This window comes from Periplaneta americana, chromosome 6 (assembly GCF_040183065.1).
Source record: "Periplaneta americana isolate PAMFEO1 chromosome 6, P.americana_PAMFEO1_priV1, whole genome shotgun sequence".
Classification (NCBI taxonomy): Eukaryota; Metazoa; Arthropoda; class Insecta; order Blattodea; family Blattidae; genus Periplaneta; species Periplaneta americana.
Window position 1 is genome coordinate 27,091,986 of NC_091122.1, and position 20,890 is coordinate 27,112,875.

General features: G+C 33.3%; 1 protein-coding gene across 1 annotated transcript in view; it reads right to left on the reverse strand.

Moving 5' to 3' along the window:
- Window positions 1–865: 865 nt before the first annotated feature.
- Window positions 866–20,890, reverse strand: part of LOC138702188 (odorant receptor 85b-like) — a 32,055-nt gene continuing 12,030 nt past the window's right edge. Inside the window, exons 3-7 of the mRNA XM_069829793.1 lie at window positions 12,461–12,696; window positions 9,697–9,796; window positions 9,509–9,613; window positions 6,685–6,840; window positions 866–2,591 (exon numbers count right to left, since the gene is read on the reverse strand). Of these exons, the coding sequence (XP_069685894.1) occupies window positions 2,517–2,591; window positions 6,685–6,840; window positions 9,509–9,613; window positions 9,697–9,796; window positions 12,461–12,696 (672 nt within the window). The 3' untranslated portion in view covers window positions 866–2,516. The remainder of the gene's footprint in view (window positions 2,592–6,684; window positions 6,841–9,508; window positions 9,614–9,696; window positions 9,797–12,460; window positions 12,697–20,890) is intronic.

The following is a 20,890-nucleotide window of genomic DNA, read 5'->3' on the forward strand; positions in this document are numbered from 1 at the left end:
CACTAACCTCTAGCGCTTGAAAGTGGAACTAAACGCCGGCGCACAGAGAAACAAGACACAGAAAAATTCGCTAAGTGTCCATTCTTTATAATCCCTATTCGCTGATCTGACGATTACTCGCTGCTCCTTCCCCGAAAGCTTGACTCAGCTGGAAGGGATCAGATGACCTAGACTAGACGGCATTTCGGAAGGCGGTCGGCTGCTATATGCGCCGTAGCATTTCTGGTATGTGACGTCACAAGTTTGTACAGTAGAACCAATCGGAATCAGTCTGTAACTAGTCTTCCCGAGTTCGTTTGTTCACGTGTGAGTGTTTTACTACATTGAATAAGTAAAACTAACATTTACTGTGTGTGTGTAAGATAAATGGAAGCAGAGACTGTAAAAAGACAAGTACTGCACAGGCAGGCGCGGAAAATAGTGTTTAAGGCGTATAATTATTTTAGAAACGTTGACGAGCAAAACGCTGCCGGCCATCTTGATGCTGGCTGCAACGTTGCCAACGCTCAAGAAACGACTGCAGAAGCATGTGGTGTGGGATTGAGAACAGTGCAAAGAATATTGTTAGTGAAGGAAACATGGTTTGTTTGGTGTCGTGTTTACAGTAATCAACGGCTAAGGTCATTATTGTCTTTTGATAATTTAAATTCTCTCCTGCGCTATTTGTATCGCACGTGCGCGTGAAGTACGATGTGGCAATGTTGTACGCTGCCTTGCTCTCTCTATCTGTGTCTCTCGACGCAAACGCAAGCAGACTACTGCCTTCCGAATTGCCGTCGACTTTTTTTTCTAGTCTTGGCCGCTGTAGCTAACTTTTTCCAAGTTTGGTATGCTCTATTGTGTTTTTAACATGTATACTACAGAGTGATTTATATAGAACTGACACATTTCTTTCTTTAATTATTCCGTTGGAAATTCATTCAATGGCCCAATTTTAGCACCAAATTAAGCAGAATGTTCTGGAGTTTCGATGCGCAGATGTTTATGTTTTATTCCTATTGTTGGCAGCACTGACCCAATTTTAGCACCAAATTAAGCAGAATGTTCTGGAGTTTCGATTCCTTGTCAGTAGATGCGCAGATGTTTATGTTTTATTCCTATTGTTGGCAGCACTGACCCAATTTTAGCACCAAATTAAGCAGAATGTTCTGGAGTTTCGATTCCTTGTCACTAGATGCGCAGATTTTTATGTTTCATTCCTATTATTGACAGCACTGACCCAATTTTAGCACCAAATTAAGCAGAATGTTTTGGAGTTTCGATTCCTTGTCACTAGATGCGCAGATGCTTATGTTTTATTCCTATTGTTGGCAGCACTAGATGCGCAGGTTTATGTTTTATTCCTATTGTTGGCAGCACTGACCCAATTTTAGCACCAAATTAAGCAGAATGTTCTGGAGTTTCGATTCCTTGTCACTAGATGCGCAGATTTTTATGTTTCATTCCTATTGTTGACAGCACTGACCCAATTTTAGCACCAAATTAAGCAGAATGTTTTGGAGTTTCGATTCCTTGTCACTAGATGCGCAGATGCTTATGTTTTATTCCTATTGTTGGCAGCACTAGATGCGCAGGTTTATGTTTTATTCCTATTGTTGGCAGCTGTTTTCGACATATTGTGTCAACGTGAAAATGCAGTACACATTAAATCAACGACTCTTCCTTGTGAAGCAATACTGGATTACGAATTCAATTACAGCTACTCAAAGGGCATACTAGAGAGAATTTGGTGTTCGCAATCCTCCCAAAAGAAACACAATACTGGGACTGGTAAACAAATTGGAAACAACTGGATCTCTGGTGAGTGAAAAGGGCAAGCATCGTTCATCTAGGCTTCCCATGGTTGTTGTTGACGTAAGAGCACGACTGGAGCAGTCACCCAAAAAATCATTAAGACGTTTGTCTTTGAGTTTCTTGAGCAACTGGACGATGTAGAGATGAGTCAAGGATATTTCAGCAAGATGGCGCTACATGCCATACATCAAATGAATCTATGGAACTAATTGCAAGTTTCTTTGACGAGCGAATAATTTCCAGGAACCTGTGGCCACCGAGATCTCCGGATTTGACAACGCCGGACTTCTTTCTATGGGGTTACTTAAAAGACAGGATTTACGCCACACGTCCCCAGACATTGGACGGTCTGAAGCACAACATCACACAGGAGATTCAAGCTATTGACAACAGAGTCCTCCAACGAGTGGCCAATAACATGGAACGACGTGTTAAGTTGTGCCTTATGCAGGATGGAGGACATTTTCAACATTTGCTATAGAAGTAAATAATCTCCCAAAATTCCTCTACATTTTAGGTATAATAAGTTGTCGCTAGCACAATTCGTTTTGAAACAATTGATGAAAGAAATGTGTCAGCTCTATATAAATCACTCTGTATAATGCAAAATATATTTCTCACGTAATATCATTGTGTTAATATCAATTTTCGAGAGCTTAACACTCTTTTCGTGCAGGACAATAGTGGAAAAAAAAAAACAGCTGTTATCTTCCAGCACTCTCTTATCCACGGTTTTCATTTTCTTCTTTCTTGACGTTGATCAGGAACATGGTATAGGTCATCACTTGATTCGCCACCTTAAACAAATTATCATAGTGGCTTATTTATAACTTTTAGTTGGTTATTTAACGACGCTGAATCAACTACTATAGTCCCGTCGCTCTTACTTCCGGCAGCCAATCACGTTACAGGTCGGCTACATTTAAACGTGTGCATCTTGTGATTCGCTGATGAACATAAAGAAGGCTCGATAAATACGGAATATAGTCGCCCGCCATTTTGGCTCTTTCGTTGGCGTTCGCAGAAAGCACACGAGGACGTTATTTGGCTCTCAATTATTTGCTGAATTACAGTGCATTTGATTTAATATCATAGGAGCTACGATATGATAATGTTTAACGGTGTGGCAAATAGATCCCTCGTCCGGTAGCTCGGCAACGAAAGAACAAAAATGGCGAACGATACTATCTACCTAGACTTTATAGAGCCTTAAGTTTCTAAGACGTAAGCAAAGAGGAGGAGTCACGCCGAGAATAACAGCGTCGCGACTATAGGTTATTTAACGTCGATGAGATTGGTGATAGCGAGATGAGGTCGAGGATTCGCCATAGATTACCTGGCATTCACCTTACGGTTGGGGAAAACCTCGGAAAAACCCAACCAGATAATCGGCCCAAGCAGGGATCGAACCCGTCCCCGAGCGCAACTTCAGACCGGCAGGCAAGCGCCCTAACCGACTGAGCCACGCCGGTGGCCTGGAATAAACGTATCTCGATATTTAAAGGTAGTGTTCAATAATAGGAATGAAATATAAAGTAAAATATTCATTGTACTGATAAATTGAACTTATGTGTAGTAAATGGACAGTTTAAGTTTAATCCATTAATGGTAGGCCTGCCATTGGTGAGGATGGATATATTCAGTTATTAAAATAGGTTGACAAAAGAAACAATAAATGCTTTAAATTGTATTTGGTGGAGCAAAAATATTACAAAAAATAGAAAATTACGATATATCAAATCATAGTCCAAAGTATCCTAACATATGGAGCTGAAGTTTGGCAAATTCCAACTAGGGAAAGAAAAAGGATTTTAAGTACAGACATGGATGTCCTAAGAAGATCAGCCGGCAAATCTAAGATTAAATAAATAAATAAATAAATAAATAAATAAATAGATAAATAAACGGACGGACAGACAAATTTGAATAAATAAGTAAATGAATTGAATTGAAATAAATCTGAATAAATAAGTAAATGAATTAAATTGAAATAAATTTAAATAAATGAATTAAATTGAAATAAATTCAAATAAATGAATTAAATTGCAAATACATTCAAATAAATAAATGAATTAAATTGAAATAAATTCAAATAAATAAATAAATAAATTAAATTGAAATAAATTCAAATAAATAATTGAATTAAATTGAAATAAATTCAAATAAATAAATAAATGAATTAAATTGAAATAAATTCAAATAAATGAATTAATTAAATTGAAATAAATACAAATAAATAAATTAATTAATTAAATTGAAATAAATTCAAATAAATAAGTTAATTAATTAAATTGAAATAAATTCAAATAAATAAGTTAATTGATTAAATTGAAATAAATTCAAATAAATAAATGAATTAAGTTGAAATACATTCAAATAAATAAATAAATGAATTAAATTGAAATAAATTCAAATAAATAAATAAATGAATTAAATTGAAATAAATTCAAATAAATAAATTAATTAATTAAATTGAAATAAATTCAAATAAATAAATTAATTAATTAAATTGAAATAAATTCAAATAAATAAATTAAATTGAAATAAATTCAAATAAATAAGTAAATTAATTAAATTGAAATAAATTCAAATAAATAAATTAATTAATTAAATTGAAATAAATTCAAATAAATAAATTAATTAATTAAATTGAAATAAATTCAAATACATAAGTAAATTAATTAAATTGAAATAAATTCAAATAAATTAATTAATTAAATAAATTGAAATAAATTCAAATAAATAAATAAATAAATTGAAATTAATTCAAATAAATAAATTAAGTAATTAAATTGAAATAAATTCAAATAAATAAATAAATAAATTAAATTGAAATAAATTCAAATAAATTAATAAATTAAATTGAAATAAATTCAAATAAATTAATTAATTAAATTGAAATAAATTCAAATAAATTAATTAATTAATTAAATTGAAATGAATTGAAATAAATTATTAAATTAATTAAATTGAAATAAATTCAAATAAATGAATTAATTAATTAAATTGAAATAAATAAATAAATAAAGGGTCATAGTGGTATGGCCATATCAGAAGAATGGCATAACAACGATTACCAAAAATAATTATGGAATGGATCCCACCAGAAAGAAGGAAAAAAGGAGGACCAAAGAAGACTTTGATGGAAAGTATACTAGCAACTATGGATGCTCGAGGATTAGAACCAGGCAATGGACGAACAGAGGGGAGTGGCGTTTGGTTTCCGGAAGACTACGACAGCTGTTATGATACCGGAATGATTGGTTGACAAAAGAGATTGAAAATAATAAAAACGATTGAACATACAATTGATAATGTTGTATGGCTTACAGAACTAAAACCAGTTAAACGCGTCCAATGTAAGTTTAGACTAGTGCATGGTGGTTGTGCATCTATTTTTAAATCAGTTGATATGTGGCAGAGACGACTAGTAATAGAAACTGGCAGTGTTGCAAACAAAAAATCACTAGCAACAGAAAAAATCGGGGTTGGCTATATTGGAAAGAGACAATCGCTAGTTTTATTCAACATATTCTTTCCAGATATTCTGAAAACCCTGTACAGGACATATCATAGAATTAGCCATCTTGTATGCGTTAAGAGTAAACTTGTCTACTACGTACATCCTCAATTATCTATATTAAAATGCACTCGCAAAGCGTATCCCACGAACTACACAGGGTTATTTGTTGCTGCTAGTACAGGATAACTTTATTAATAAGGAAGAAACATAGAATTTTACTAGCAATAGAAACTTAGTTATTAATAATTGATTAAATGGCGATCTTACTCGTGTTAATTACGTAAGCATGTGCGGCTTACAGCTGTTTCGGTGTTACTTGACACCATCCTCAGAGCGTACTAGATCTCGGCGCTATCTGAGCTTCGCTGCCTCTTGTGTGGGTGCGTTCGTGTGATGAAGAGTTGTGTCGAATAGTGTGTGTGTTCTGAAATTGATCTGTGTGTTGAGAATTTGATTAGGGTGTGTTTTATTGTGTCTGTATATTTCATATTGTTCTAGTGTGTTGAGTTTTTGGATTTTGGGTTGTATGTGTAGGATTTCCATATCTGTATTTATGTTATTGTATGTGTGGTTAGCATTAGTTATGTGTTCGGCATATGCAGATGTATTCTGTCCTCTGATTATTGCTTTAATGTGTTCTTTGTATCGAGTTTAGAATGATCTGCCTCTCTGTCCAATGTAGAAACTGTCGCAACTATTGCATGTGAGTTTGTATACTCCTTTGTGGTTGTATTTATTTGTTTGTGTGTTGAGATGTCTTTGTAGTGTGTTTTCTGTTCTGTATTTCTGTTGTATTTGTTGTTGTATTTCTGTTTTCTGAATGAGAATGCGATCTTGTGTGTGTTTTTGTTTTCGTATGTTAGTTTGATGTATTTCTTGTGTTCTTGTGTTTGTGTTGTGTTTTGTGTGTTTTTGTATTTGTTGAGTTTTTGTTTTGTCTTCCTTATGATGTTGTCTATTATGTTTGGGAGAAAAAGAAAAAGGGAACAAAAGAACGAAGGAAGGAAAAATTACAGAGCGAAAATGAAAAAAATAATGGAATCGAAATTAAAGGAAAACTTATAAATTTAAAGGAAGAAGGCTACAACAGTAATTATTTATATTCAAGTGTTAAAAGTAGTGTACGAAAGATTCAACATGGACTTAGTTATTTTTGTTACCGATCTGTAAGTTTAGTTTCTAACTATACATATTTTACTTAATACTTATTTTTCTTTATTTGGACACTATTCTCGGATACTCTGTAATAACAAAGTATAGATTAGGGTAAAAGCTCCAATTATGTTCACATCTTGCCACCAAAGCATAGCTTTTATATGGATTAAGAATGCAACATTCTGTAAAACAAAATATTATGAGATAATTACCACGGACATAGTGTGTCTGGACACAGGGATGAAACCTCCAGCTGTAAGACAGAATTTCTTGCTTGACATAGCCTTCATGAACAGTATAGCACGCTGCTGCTTCAAGTTAGCTCCCACCCAGTTACAAGACCAGATCGAGTCATCAAGTTCTTCAGCCTGAAATAGAGTAAGTTTGATTTCTACTGTAAGGTGTATGAAATTAATATACAAGCATACTCTCTATCGAACCATGAATTAGAAGTAACTAGAGAAAAAAGTGAAAAGGGAAAATCAAAGGAAATTGAAACATAGGAAGAAAGAGAAATTGAAAAGGAGAAAGAGAACAAAAGTAGAAAGAAGAAAAAGGGAACAGAAGAACGAAGGAAGGGAAAATGAAAGAGCTAAAATGAAAAAAATAATGGGATAGAAATTAAAGGAAAACTTATAAATTTAAAGGAAGAAGGCTATAGGCTAACAGGAAAGTAGAACCAATATATGAAAATATAATGTAAAACAAAATAAAGAGGAAATAGATAAACGAGAATAGAAAACATGTGGAACAATACAGTTACATAGCCTAATACTAATGATAGCTTTTCCCTTCTTATATTATTACATTAATGTAATGTATTTATTATTATTATTATTATTACTATTATTGCTAATACTATTATTGCTATTATTATTATTATTATTATTATTACTATTATTACTATTATTGCTAATACTATTATTGCTATTATTATTATTATTATTACTATTATTACTATTATTGCTAATACTATTATTCCTATTATTATTATTATTGTTATTATTATTATTTTCAGTTATCAATATCATCATTGCTATCTTGCTATCTCTGTTTCCTTTCTTTTTTCTTGTATTAGCTCGATGAGAGCTCTATAGTGTTCTTTCGACTCTGTTGACCCTCTATAGGGCTTTAACTTAATTTGTATTATTTTCATCAGTGTTTGTATTTTTTTTTGTATTTATATGTGCTATCTGGTAGGATAGAAGAGAAGGCCTTATGGCCTTAATCCTGTCAGATTAAATAAATAAATAAATTATTATTATTATTATTATTATTATTATTATTATTATTATTATTACATTATACTATCCTGTAACACAATGAAATGGAAAGGAGTGGCGAGGATTTGGATCTGAGACAGACACCCAACGTTCTTCCGTTCTGAGCTACGAAGGCACAAGTAAATAAATAAATAAGTAAATAAATAAATTAATTAATTAATTAAAATAAATAAATTAATTTAATTAATTAATTAAGGAAATAATTTAATTAATTAATTAATTAATTAAATTAAATAAATAACTTAAATGAATGAATAAATTAAATAAATGAATAAATTAAATAAATGAATAAAATAAATAATTAAATTAATTAATTAAATTAATAAAATAAAATAAATAAATAAATTAAATAAATTAATTAAATAAATAAATGAATGAAATGAATAAATTAAGTAAATGAATAAATTAGGTAAGCGAATAAATTAGATAAATGAATAAATTAGATAAAAGAATAAATTAGATAAACGAATAAATTAGATAAACAAATAAATTAGATAAACGACTAAATTAGATAAACGAATAAATTAAAGAAACGAATAAAATAAATAAGTGAATAAGTAAATAAATGAATAAATAAATAAATGAATACATAAATAAATGAATAAATAAATAAGTAAATTAATTAATTAATTAATTAATTAATTAAATGAATAAATAAATTAATTAATTAATAAATTAATTAATTAAAATAAATAAATTAAATTAAATAAATAAATAAATTAATTAAATAAATTAAATATATATATAAATTAAATAAATAAATAAATAAAATAAATAATTAGACAGATAAATAATTAGATAGATAAATAATTAGGTAGATAAATAAATAGATAGAAAAACAAAAAGATTGATAAATAAATAGATAAATAAATAGATGGATAATAAGTAAATAAATAAATAAATATGCGGAAAAATTGCTCCAATCCCCGTCCAAGATGTCCTGATGATTTGTGGAAACTCGTCCTGGGATGCCGAGGCTGAGAACTGAAAAGACTAGTCGATTCCATGCTCACTCGACTGCAACATGTGATCAAGGTGGGAAAAAAACGGACTAAATACTGAATTGTGGCTTTTTGTTTTGTTTTTTTAACTTTCAATTGTTTGAATTTTCTAAGGCAGACGCCAGTAAGTTTGTTTTGTTTATGCTACGAAATATATTGTTCTTGAAAATATTATAATCTTTCTGTCTTTACATTTGCAGGCATAATGCCTTAATAAATAATGATAAAATCAAGGCATAATACATTCATGAACCTGATGTTAATTACTAAAACAGTCATAAGAGAGATGAGAACAATTATATTTTATGTCTTTCTCTCTCTTAAAAACATAAAAACATAAAAAAACACTAGGTTGTGTTTGAACGCACGACTTTACGAATACCAGCCCGAAACGTTACCATTACGCTACAACAGTAAGACGGAGAATACTTTAATATTATAACAGTAGATATGGGGAAATATGGTCCAACAACATGTAACATCGCCTGTCTCCGGATTGTAGCGGAGATTCCCGAAGGGAACTTTGTTGCGGCCACTTTTTCTTTTGACAGCTGTGCCTTGATGAATTGTGTGAGGAATTTTATGAGATCGGGTTGTTTTATTAGAACCTAATCATTATCAAGGAAGTGGTGTTGGTAATTGGTTTTATGTTTTTACTAGAGTTTATAAACTCATAAGTAAAACTCACTTTCAGTTCATGTAACGTAAATAACTGTTATACAGTTGTTAATAATCAAATGTGTCGAAAGTACCTGCATCGTAAGTTCTTCTCCGAGCATACAGTACACAATAAGAAGTAGAGGCATGGATAGGAATACCAACATCACCAGAAGCAAACTCTCCATGTCTCCCCAGGTCTGAAAGATCAAGTAAGAAAAGTGGTGGAAAATTGTGGTAGCATTAACAGTGATGTGTGAGTGCAAAGTGAAGGTAGACTTACCACCACGGCCGAGAAACAGGCGAAGCAAGTAGCAGACATCATCATCATAAAGTGACCCAGGATTAGAAAGTTAAACGTATCTTCTATAGCGTGCATGAATCTGAAACCGACAAGATTGAAACTGTGTGAAAGTGAAGATATCAAATTCAACATTCGTTTACTTGCTCTCCACAGACTTTGGTCACATGAATCAAGGTTTGCAAATACCTGGAATATGACAAGACGATTTTCGTCTGAGTCTATCCCGGGTACACCACAGGCGGTGGATCTACATTACACTCGTAAATGATGATGATGATGATGGTGATTATTATTATTATTATTATTATTATTATTATTATTATTACTGGATCATCAGTGCGGTTTCAGGCGTAATAGATCCACTATTGATCAGATATTTTGTATTCGACAGATATTTGAGAAAAAATGGGAGTGTTATTCATAGATATCAAAAAGGCATATGACTCGGTTAAGAGAGAAGTTTTATATAATATTCTTATTGAATTTGGTATTCCCAAGAAACTAGTTCAGTTAATTAAAATGTGTCTCAGTGAAACGTACAGCACAGTTTGTTTAGGGCAGTTTCTGTCGGATGCGTTTCCAATTCACTGCGAGCTAAAGCAAGGAGATGCACTATCACCTTTACTTTTCAACTTCGCTCTAGAGTATGCCATTAGGGATGTTCAGGATAACAGAGACGGTTTGGAATTGAACGGGTTACATCAGCTTCTTGTCTATGCGGATGACGTGAATATGTTAAGAGAAAATCCACAAACGATTAGGGAAAACACGGAAATTTTATTTGAAGCAAGTAAAGAGATAGGTTTGGAAGTAATTCCCGAAAAGACAAAGTATATGATTACGTCTCATGACTAGAATATTGTACGAAATGGAAACATAAAAATTGGAGGAAAAAAATTCAAATATCTTGGAGCAACAGTAACAAATATAAATGACACTCGAAAGGAAATTAAACGCAGAATGAATGTGGGAAATGCCTGTTATTATACGGTTGAAAACCTTTTGCCATCTAGTCTACTCTAAAAAAAATCTGAAAGTTAGAATTTATAAAATAGTTATATTACCTGCTCTGTATGGTTGTGAAACTTGGACTCTCACTTTGGGAGACGAACAGAGATTAAGGGTGTTTGAGAATAAGTGCTTAGGAAAATATTTGGGTCTAAGAGGGATGAAGTTACAGGAGAATGGACAAAGTTACACAACGCAGAGCTGCACGCATTGTATTCTTCACCTGACATAATTAGGAACATTAAATCCAGACGTTTGAGATGGGCAGGGCATGTAGCACGTATGGGCGAATCCAGAAATGCATATAGAGTGTTAGTTGGGAGGCCGGAGGGGAAGCCGAGACGTAGATGGGAAGATAATACTAAAATGGATTTGAGGGAGGTGGAATATGTTGGTAGGGACTGGATTGATCTTGCTCAGGATAGGGACCGATGGTTGGCTTATGTGAGGGCGGCTATGAACGTCCGGATTCCTTAAAAGCCATACGTGTTATTATTATTATTATTATTATTATTATTATTATTATTATTATTATTATTATTATTAAAATCAATAACAAGATATTTTAACGACTAGGATAACAAATCAAGGCTTAAAACATGGTTGTCCGCTGTCTGCTTGTTTATTTAATATATATATTAATGCACTTATTAAGGACTGGGAAATTGATTTGGCCACACATTTTATGATCGATAACTAACCCCTTAACACTCTGCTCTACGCAGGTGATGTAATTATATTAGCTAACACCGAAGACAACTTACAAATGGCAATTCATAGGTTATATCAAAAAGCAAAAGAGTACAATTTAGAAATTTCTATACACAAAACAAAAACCATGGCCTTTATTGGCAAAAATTCTATAAGAACTAAAATAATTATCAATAACTCTGGAGTAGAGCAAGTAAATGCTTTTACTTACCTTGGCTGTAATCTCTCCTATATTCATTCTCGAGATATAGATAATAAATTAGCCAAATTTCAACAGCTGCTAAGAACAATTAGAAATACACTGTTTAAGAAGGTCCGGCAAGACACAATTTTGAAATTCTACAAAACAATGGCCATTCCAACTTTGCTATATGGATCAGAAACTTGGACTCTAACAACTAGTCAACTGAAAAGAATAGAAGCAGCTGAGATGAGATTACTAAGACCGCTAGCAGGCTACACTCTCTATGACCATAAATATAATGAAGACATCCGACAAGAACTAAATATCGCAGCCATTACAGAGACAATCCACAATTATCGGAGCAACTGGCATGGGCATGTTCTACGGATACCAAATGATAGACTACCCAGGAGATTATTAAATTACAGGCCCCTTGGATACCGAGATCGTGGACGCCCGAAGAAGCGATTAGAGACCAGCTTTTCACCTGAGACGGAACAGGCCAAATGGCCTAAACCCTGATAGCTTTTGATGATGATGATGATGATGATTAATAATAATAATAATAATAATAATAATAATAATAATAATAATAATAATAATAATAATTATTATTATTATTATTATTATTATTATTATTATTATTATTATTATAGAAAGTTGTTGGGAGTTTGCAGAAAAACCGCATAACCTGCTCTACTTTGGGCACGGGATTGCCCAGCACAAGTAATAAATTCAGGATGAAGTGGGATTCGAGCACGAATCCCCTGTGCACTATCGCTCATATACACATTCGATGATTGTAATAATGAGAAATAATGTAATGGTCTTTTAACAAACTTCAAAGTTTCCTGGTGCAGTTTAATGCAGCTGGCCAGTCTTTCATCCTCTTCGTCCTCGTACTTCTCGTCGAATTCCATGGAGCTTCCGTTCTCCTCGTGTTCTTCCCTTCCTTGTCGGTAAATATCCAGCTGCATTCCCACCTGTTGCAGCTGTGTGCACGCAATATTGATGAATACTGCATATAAAGCTATATAGCTATGAAAATTTGCCGAATTGAAAATCATGGAGTTGAGCTAAAAAGAGAAAAAAAAAATCACTAGATAGATCTATAGAAAAACAAAGTAATATATGTATATTTTTTTATTTGTTTAGAAATTCCGGCAGATTGGGATGGGTATGCTTTTTTATACTCTTATTTCAAAACGTGTTAAGTCCAACAGTGGGCGAAATTAAAGTTGTTACTTTCTACTTCTTTATCTTTCATGCTGTGAAATCTGATGGTTTCAAGTCGTCATATTTGTAAACTGTGAAACCAGTAGCCTACTTAAAAATGGTTTTGTGCGAGATCGTGCGTATTTGCTTGTTTTCCGCACAGAACCAATACGCGGTAAGTGTGAAATACCACATTCAGTATTCCCAACCTAACACACATAACAATTTCCCTCTTCTTACCGCTTAAGCGCGACATTCGTTTTACTGCTTTAGGCTTTTAACATATTATTTTTAGAGACGTTTAACATAGTAATCATTATAAATTGGAAACTTACCACTGCAATTTCACCTAAATTGCAATGTTAATTATTGTTTATAAATATTTGCAAAAATTAAGTAAAGTCTACTACTCCACGAAACTTATTGCATTCCTGATACAAGTAACATTAAGGAAGCCGTGAAAAAATCAACAAGATTCCAGATGCGGATGTTATTACTGCAATATGTTATATAAATAATATTGTTAAAATATTAAAATGAAAAATAAATCATTACATAACCTTACTGTTTGTTTTAAGTTCGCATTTATAGACTGGGGGAAAAAAAGACAGAAGTATATCACAGCCTGCTGGAGTATAGTAAACACAGAAAACATTTTATAGCAACAATGTTGAAGAAAGATATTATGGTTTTCCGAAGTTGCCGTCATTAAACAGAAACCAACATGGAGATTTCATTGCAACTAATTAGAAATTCGTCTTTCAGGTATGTAATAAACGATCTTCGCACAAAATAATGTACGATACACGAGCGGTATGTTTGTTTTTATGTTCTCGGAAATTAAAAAAGCTCAACTACGTTTCGCTTTTTCAATCTTTTCCTCGGACATGAAAACGTCAACATACCGCTCTTGTAACGCATATTACTATTTTGTATTTGTTTAGAAATTCCGGCAGATTGGGATGGGTATGCTTTTTTATACATTTATTTCAAAACGTATTAAGTCCAACAGTGGACGAAATTAAAGTTGTTACTTTCTACTTCTTTATCTTTCATGCTGTGAAGTCTGATGGTTCCAAGTCGTCATATTTGTAAACTGTGAAACCAGCAGCCTACTTAAAAATGGTTTTGTGCAAGATCGTGCGTATTTGCTTGTTTTCCGCACAGAACCAATACGCGGTAAGTGTGAAATACCACATTCAGTATTCCCAACCTAACACACATAACAATTTCCCTCTTCTTACCGCTTAAGCGCGACATTCATTTTACTGCTTTAGGCTTTTAACATATTATTTTTAGAGACGTTTAACATAGTAATCATTATAAATTGGAAAGTTACCACTGCAATTTTACCTAAATTGCAATGTTAATTATCGTTTTTAAATATTTGCAAAAATTAAGTAAAGTCTACTACTCCAGGAAACTTATTGCATTCCTGATACAAGTAACATTAAGAAAGCCGTGAAAAAATCAACAAGATTCCAGATGCGGATATTATTATTGCAATATGTTATATAAATAATATTGTTAAAATATTAAAATGAAAAATAAATCATTACATAACTTTACCGTTTGTTTTAAGTTCGCATTTATAGACTGGGGGAAAAAAAGACAGACGTATATCACGGCCTGCTGGAGTATAGTAAACACAGAAAACATTTTATAGCAACAATGTTGAAGAAAGATATTATGGTTTTCCGAAGTTGCCGTCATTAAACAGAAACCAAGATGGAGATTTCATTGCAACTAATTAGAAATTCGTCTTTCAGGTATGTAATAAACGATCTTCGCACAAAATAATGCACGATACACGAGCGGTATGTTTGTTTTCATGTTCTCGGAAATTAAAAAAGCTCAACTACGTTTCGCTTTTTCAATCTTTTCCTCGACCATGAAAACATCAACATACCGCTCTTGTAACGCATATTACTATTGTGTAGTGTTTTGAAAACTTGTCAGGTTTGCGAGTAATTCAGTCTTTCGTCAGTCGTGTAAAAAAATTGTAAGTTGGACATAATACGATTTGAAACGATATTCCTCCTTTGTGCACATCAATTATGTATGAAATTAAATTAACATAACGCTACATAATTTAATATCAATAATTAAGCCACGAATTATTAAGTTCCGATCTATAGGCTAACATTTTCTTAATATCGAAATGTCAGTATTGTTTTGCAGTCTCTTAGAGTGTGTGCGTGCGTGCGTGCGTGCGTGCGGGTTTTTTTTGTTTGCTTTCATTTTTTGTTTTGTGTGTTTGTGTTTTTGTATCTCTTCTCGTGTTTGTGTTGTGTGTGTCTACCCACTTCACTTGCGTGATTCGGGTTCCTCATACTGCGGATAGATGGCAGGACTGTGACCCATTTTCAAATTGCACACGACTTCGGGGGGCCATTATTATGCATATCTGTGAAGAGTTATGTCATGTACTAGGGTGAGTGTATGTGTAAGTGTAATGTAGAGAATGGGTGAAGATGATGACGAAGGTGAGGAAGGGAGAAGGGAAAACCCGGTGCCGGCACATTAGCCTACTCCCTTCGAATAGCACCAAGGGGGCCGCCAGGCTTAACGTCCCCATCCGACGGACGAATCACTAACAACGGTGACATATGCCTTCCCTTCATATTCACTATGTAATGGGAAAACGTAATAATTTTATTTTACATCGAAAGTTGGCTTTTTAGTGGGTAATATTATCCTGTACTTAGTTCCATAATGTCTGACAGGCGATGTAAACATTGCCGGCAGACGAAGGAGAAAAGATAAATTGCTGTTGAACCAATGACAGAGGTCACATTCCAGACATCTTGAAGTGGTTGGTCTAAAGCGTTCTACCGCCGCCCAACTCAAGATAAGCATAGAATGAGTCCATTAATTTTATCCTTCCCCCTTTTTCTGCTGGAAATGTTTTCGTTGCCTGTCGGACATTATGGAAGGAAGTTTATTATTATAGTAAGTAGGCCTACTAAAAATTTAAACTTGACTATTACACTCTTACTACGTCATACTACTTTTGACCAATAAAACGGTACGAAAGGACGTATTTCAACCAATCATGGCTGCTTATCGCACAATTTTATCGCGTCCCTAGCATTTGTTTAATTTTATCGCGTCCCTAGCATTTGTTTCTTTGTTTGTCAACATTTGAAACTGCGCTGGTCTGGACGTCAAATATATATATATATATATATATATATATATATATATATATATATATATATATATATATAATTACAAACCACTCCAGTCGATGCACAGCAGTTTCAAATATGACTCGCATTGGCATTCAAGAACAAGAATTAATAAAAATCACTGATCATACCTATGCATCTTCTGAAATCCTATTTACAAATAAATGAAGAGCACCATTCGGAAATCCTGAATAAGTTGAATACACCATGTAGGCCTAAATCAACGAGTTCCACTTCTATTACGCGCACGTCCAATATAACATCAATTGAACCACCAACCACATTCAAATTTGAAAATTGTACACTCAATAATTATTCTTTTTAAAATTATTCATTCGGAAATTCTGAATAAGTTGAATACACCATGTAGGCCTAAATCAACGAGTTCCACTTCTATTACGCACACGTCCAATATAACATCAATTGAACCACCAACCACATTCAAATTTGAAAATTGTACACTCAATAATTATTCCTTTTAAAATTATTCATTCGGAAATTCTGAATAAGTTGAATACACCATGTAGGCCTAAATCAACGAGTTCCATTTCTATTACGCACACCTCCAATATAACATCAATTGAACCACCAACCACATTCAAATTTGAAAATTGCACACTCAATAATTATTCCTTTTAAAATTATTCATTCGGGAATTCTGAATAAGTTGAATACACCATGTAGGCCTAAATCAACGAGTTCCACTTCCATTACGCACACGTCCAATATAACATCAATTGAACCAACAACCACATTCAAATTTGAAAATTGTACACTCAATAATTATTCCTTTTAAAATTATTCATTCGGAAATTCTGAATAAGTTGAATACACCATGTAGGCCTAAATCAACGAGTTCCACTTCTATTACGCACACGTCCAATATAACATAATTGAACCACCAACCACATTCAAATTTGAAAATTGTACACTTAATAATTATTCCTTTTAAAATTATTCATTCGGAAATTCTGAATAAGTTGAATACACCATGTAGGCCTAAATCAACGAGTTCCATTTCTATTACGCACACGTCCAATATAACATCAATTGAACCACCAACCACATTCAAATTTGAAAATTGTACACTCAATAATTATTCCTTTTAAAATTATTCATTCGGGAATTCTGAATAAGTTGAATACACCATGTAGGCCTAAATCAACGAGTTCCACTTCCATTACGCACACGTCCAATATAACATCAATTGAACCACCAACCACATTCAAATTTGAAAATTGTACATTCAATAATTATTCCTTTTAAAATTAATCATGTTCATTTTTTATGTCATCGTCGTTAATTAAAACTTTTCTAACACTTGTGTATATTAGTTAGGTTATGTTATAGCTTCTGCTATATGATATTATGGATAGTCACGTATCAGAGATTGTTTAATATTAAGATTTATTGAAAATCATCTGTCAAGTGACGTTGATTACTGGGATTCGGATAATTGAAGTGGAATGTTGCATTTTAATAAAAATGAAACTGAATCAACAAAGCCTTCTTGACTAGTAACATTGTCATCGTGTATAATAGATCGAGACAGAACTTCTCGACGAGAAGGCATTGCTCACTACTGCCATCTAGCATGCATCTAGCGTAATATTTGTAATGTTGAGATGGTACAATAATGCATTTGAAGACAGTTGTATTTTCGTAAGTCAATTAATATTTTATTGTATTAGAGTACTTCGTTACTTCTAATCTTTATATACTTTCTTCTAATCGTGTAATAGTCAATTAAATCCCACTCGAGTTTTGATTTTCTCTAGATAAATCTGCTTGTGTTTCACTCGCAGATTTATCGATAAAATCAAAACGTCTAGTGAGATTACTGTTGATAAGAAGTGACAGGGAATTAACAAAATCTCGTTGATTGCGTGAGTATAAGTACGTCTTCGCTTTATTGTTTTACATATTATTTTATCCGGATAGACACATAACGAGAGTTGATTATTTTAATAGAAAACGATCGTTGTTTGTTCACTTCAAGATAGTTTCGCAACACTAAATAGATAGCAGCACGCGTACCTTTTAGCGTGTGCAATATTTAGCAGAAATGTTTTGAACTTCGTGTACAGTAAAAATGTTAGATTTTCATTAGTTGTTTATTCAACAAAGAGTATTTAAGTTAAAATATAAGTGAAATGCAACATATAACAATTAAAAATTTAACATATACTAGTTGAAAACAGCCAAGTCACTGTTGTGAAGCCATAATTCAATACAACAGTTATTCCCGAGTTAAGTAGGCTACGCTATATCTATCTTTGCTACTCCTTCTCTTTCAATTGTTATCAGTTTGCGTGTTTGTCATGCATTGTATAACAGCTGTAACCATGATATCGATTCTTGCAGAAAAGTTACGCACGAAGAAATATTTGCGTGATGTATTGTATCAGAGTGCAGAAAACCATTCAGAAAGCCTAAACTTGAGACACATTTTGCACATCATTGCATTGCATTTTTCAAGTTTGTTTGGAACATATCAACCAAATATTATATCCCCTTAACTTTCTTTATCTACTAGTATTATAATAGTACATTATGCAACGAGCCTATAATGAAGGTAATTAAGAAGCGAGTATGGATATTTATGAAACGAGCGCAAGCGAGTTTCATAATTTTCATACGAGCTTCTTAATTACCATTATAGGCGAGTTTCATACGACTTTTTATGCTCGACCATATTTCTAACTTGATATTATTAATTCTCTTTGTATCTGACCTTGGCCAATGTCCCGTATGTTGTGAGATGTGCGCAGACGCGATAGTATTGATTTTTTCCGAGGAGCAGATGTTCACATTGACCTTGCTAGGCCATAAGAACCTACAGAGATAATATTGAAATTAAATTATACATTGAAAAACGAGATGAGAAATTGAATTTATTTGAATATTATTTACAATTAACGCTAATTATTATAGTAACAGAACATAACCTTCTGCGACAGTATTGGATTTCCAGCCTCCGTGACTTTTCGGTAATTCTCTTTCGATTGCATATCCGAGAATAATCGATACTTGCGGTTTTATAACAGTAGAAAGCTAACCTGTCATTGGCTGAACAGTTGTAACCTGAGTCGTCATTGACTGAAAGACCTGACCTTTAATGAGTAGGTGTACTTTAATGACATGCATTAAAGGTCTGCTACCAGGTGTATAATTACTACATTTCGGCATGGTCGAGCATAAAGAAATAAACATTTTAAAAATCATACTGCATTAAAAACCTACTTTAATGCTACAAGATAACCCACCTGTCTATTCAACCTGCACGTTTCAAAATTCTGATGAAATCCCAATATAGTGTCCTTCAAATCCTCGATAGTGATAGTGACACTACTATTCCACACCGCACCGTTTTGGGTGAATACCATCGGTAGGCCTACTGAAATATTGAAGTCGAGAGGTGGAAGAAAACGGCAGAACACCGAGAAAAACTCTCAGCATCTTCTGCTTTGTGCACAACAAATGACTTCGCTAACGCAGGGAATTAAGCTGGGCTATCAACGAGGCCTAATTTCGGTTCACTTTTGATTTTGTTATATCAGAATCTTATTCCTATTTTACGTTTTCTTAATAATAAATTTTCAGTCTTTATACTTTGTTATTTAATCTCTTCTCACTTTATGCTCAGTTAATCCAGTCTTAATTTAGATTGTGTTAATGTCGGAATTATATAGGCTATGTTCCCATTTTATGGTTAGTTAATCTAGAAATTTCAGTCTTCTTTCAGATTTTGTTAATGTGAAAATTATATTCTCATTTTTACGTATAGATAATATCACAATTTCAGTCTTACTTTAGATTTCGTTAATGTCAGAATTTCATTCGTAAGCTCAAGGAAAATAAATGGAGAACAAGCAGTAGACAAGGGGGAAAAATGGGAATGCAAGAAGAGCAAGGGCAATAAAAGAAGAAAACGGAAAACAAAGAGAACGATGGGAAGGCAAAGAGAACAATGAGATTACAACGAGAAGAGGGTCAATAAAAGGAGACCAAGGGGAATGCAAGGAGAAGAAGGGTAATATAAGCAGAACAATGAAAGTACAAGAAGAACAAGGGGAGAAAAATGAGAGCAAGGGGGATACAAGGAGAACGAAGTTCAAGGAGAACAAGGGGAGTAAAAGGAGAGCAAGAGGAGTACAAAAAGAAAAAAGTGGTACAAGGAGAACAAGGGAGTTCAAGGAGAACAAGGAGATAAATAGAGAACCATGTGAGTACAAGGAGAACAAGGGGGTAAAGAGAGAACCATGTGAGTACAAGGAGAACAAGGGGGTAAAATGAGAACCATGTGAGTACAAGGAGAACAAGGGGTAAAATGAGAACTATGTGAGTACAAGGAGAACAAGGGAGTAAAAAGAGAACCATGTGAGTACAGGGAGAACAAGGGGTAAAATGAGAACCATGTGAGTACAGGGAGAAAAAGGGGGTAAAATGAGAACCACGTGAGTACAAGGAGAACAAGGGGGTAAAAAGAGAACCATGTGAGTACAAGGAGAACAAGGGGGTAAAAAGAGAACCATGTGAGTACAAGGAGAACAAGGGGGTAAAAAGAGAACCATGTGTGTACAAGGATAACAAGGGGGTAAAAAGAGAACCATGTGAGTACAAGGAGAACAAGGGGGTAAAAAGAGAACCATGTGAGTACAGGGAGAACAAGGGGGTAAAAAGAGAACCATGTGAGTACAAGGAGAACAAGGGGGTAAAAAGAGAACCATGTGAGTACAGGGAGAACAAGGGGGTAAAAAGAGAACCATGTGAGTACAAGGAGAACAAGGGAGTTCAAGGAGAACAAAGGGAATACAAGGAGAACAAAGGGAATACTAGGAGAACAAATGGAAGATAAGGAGAA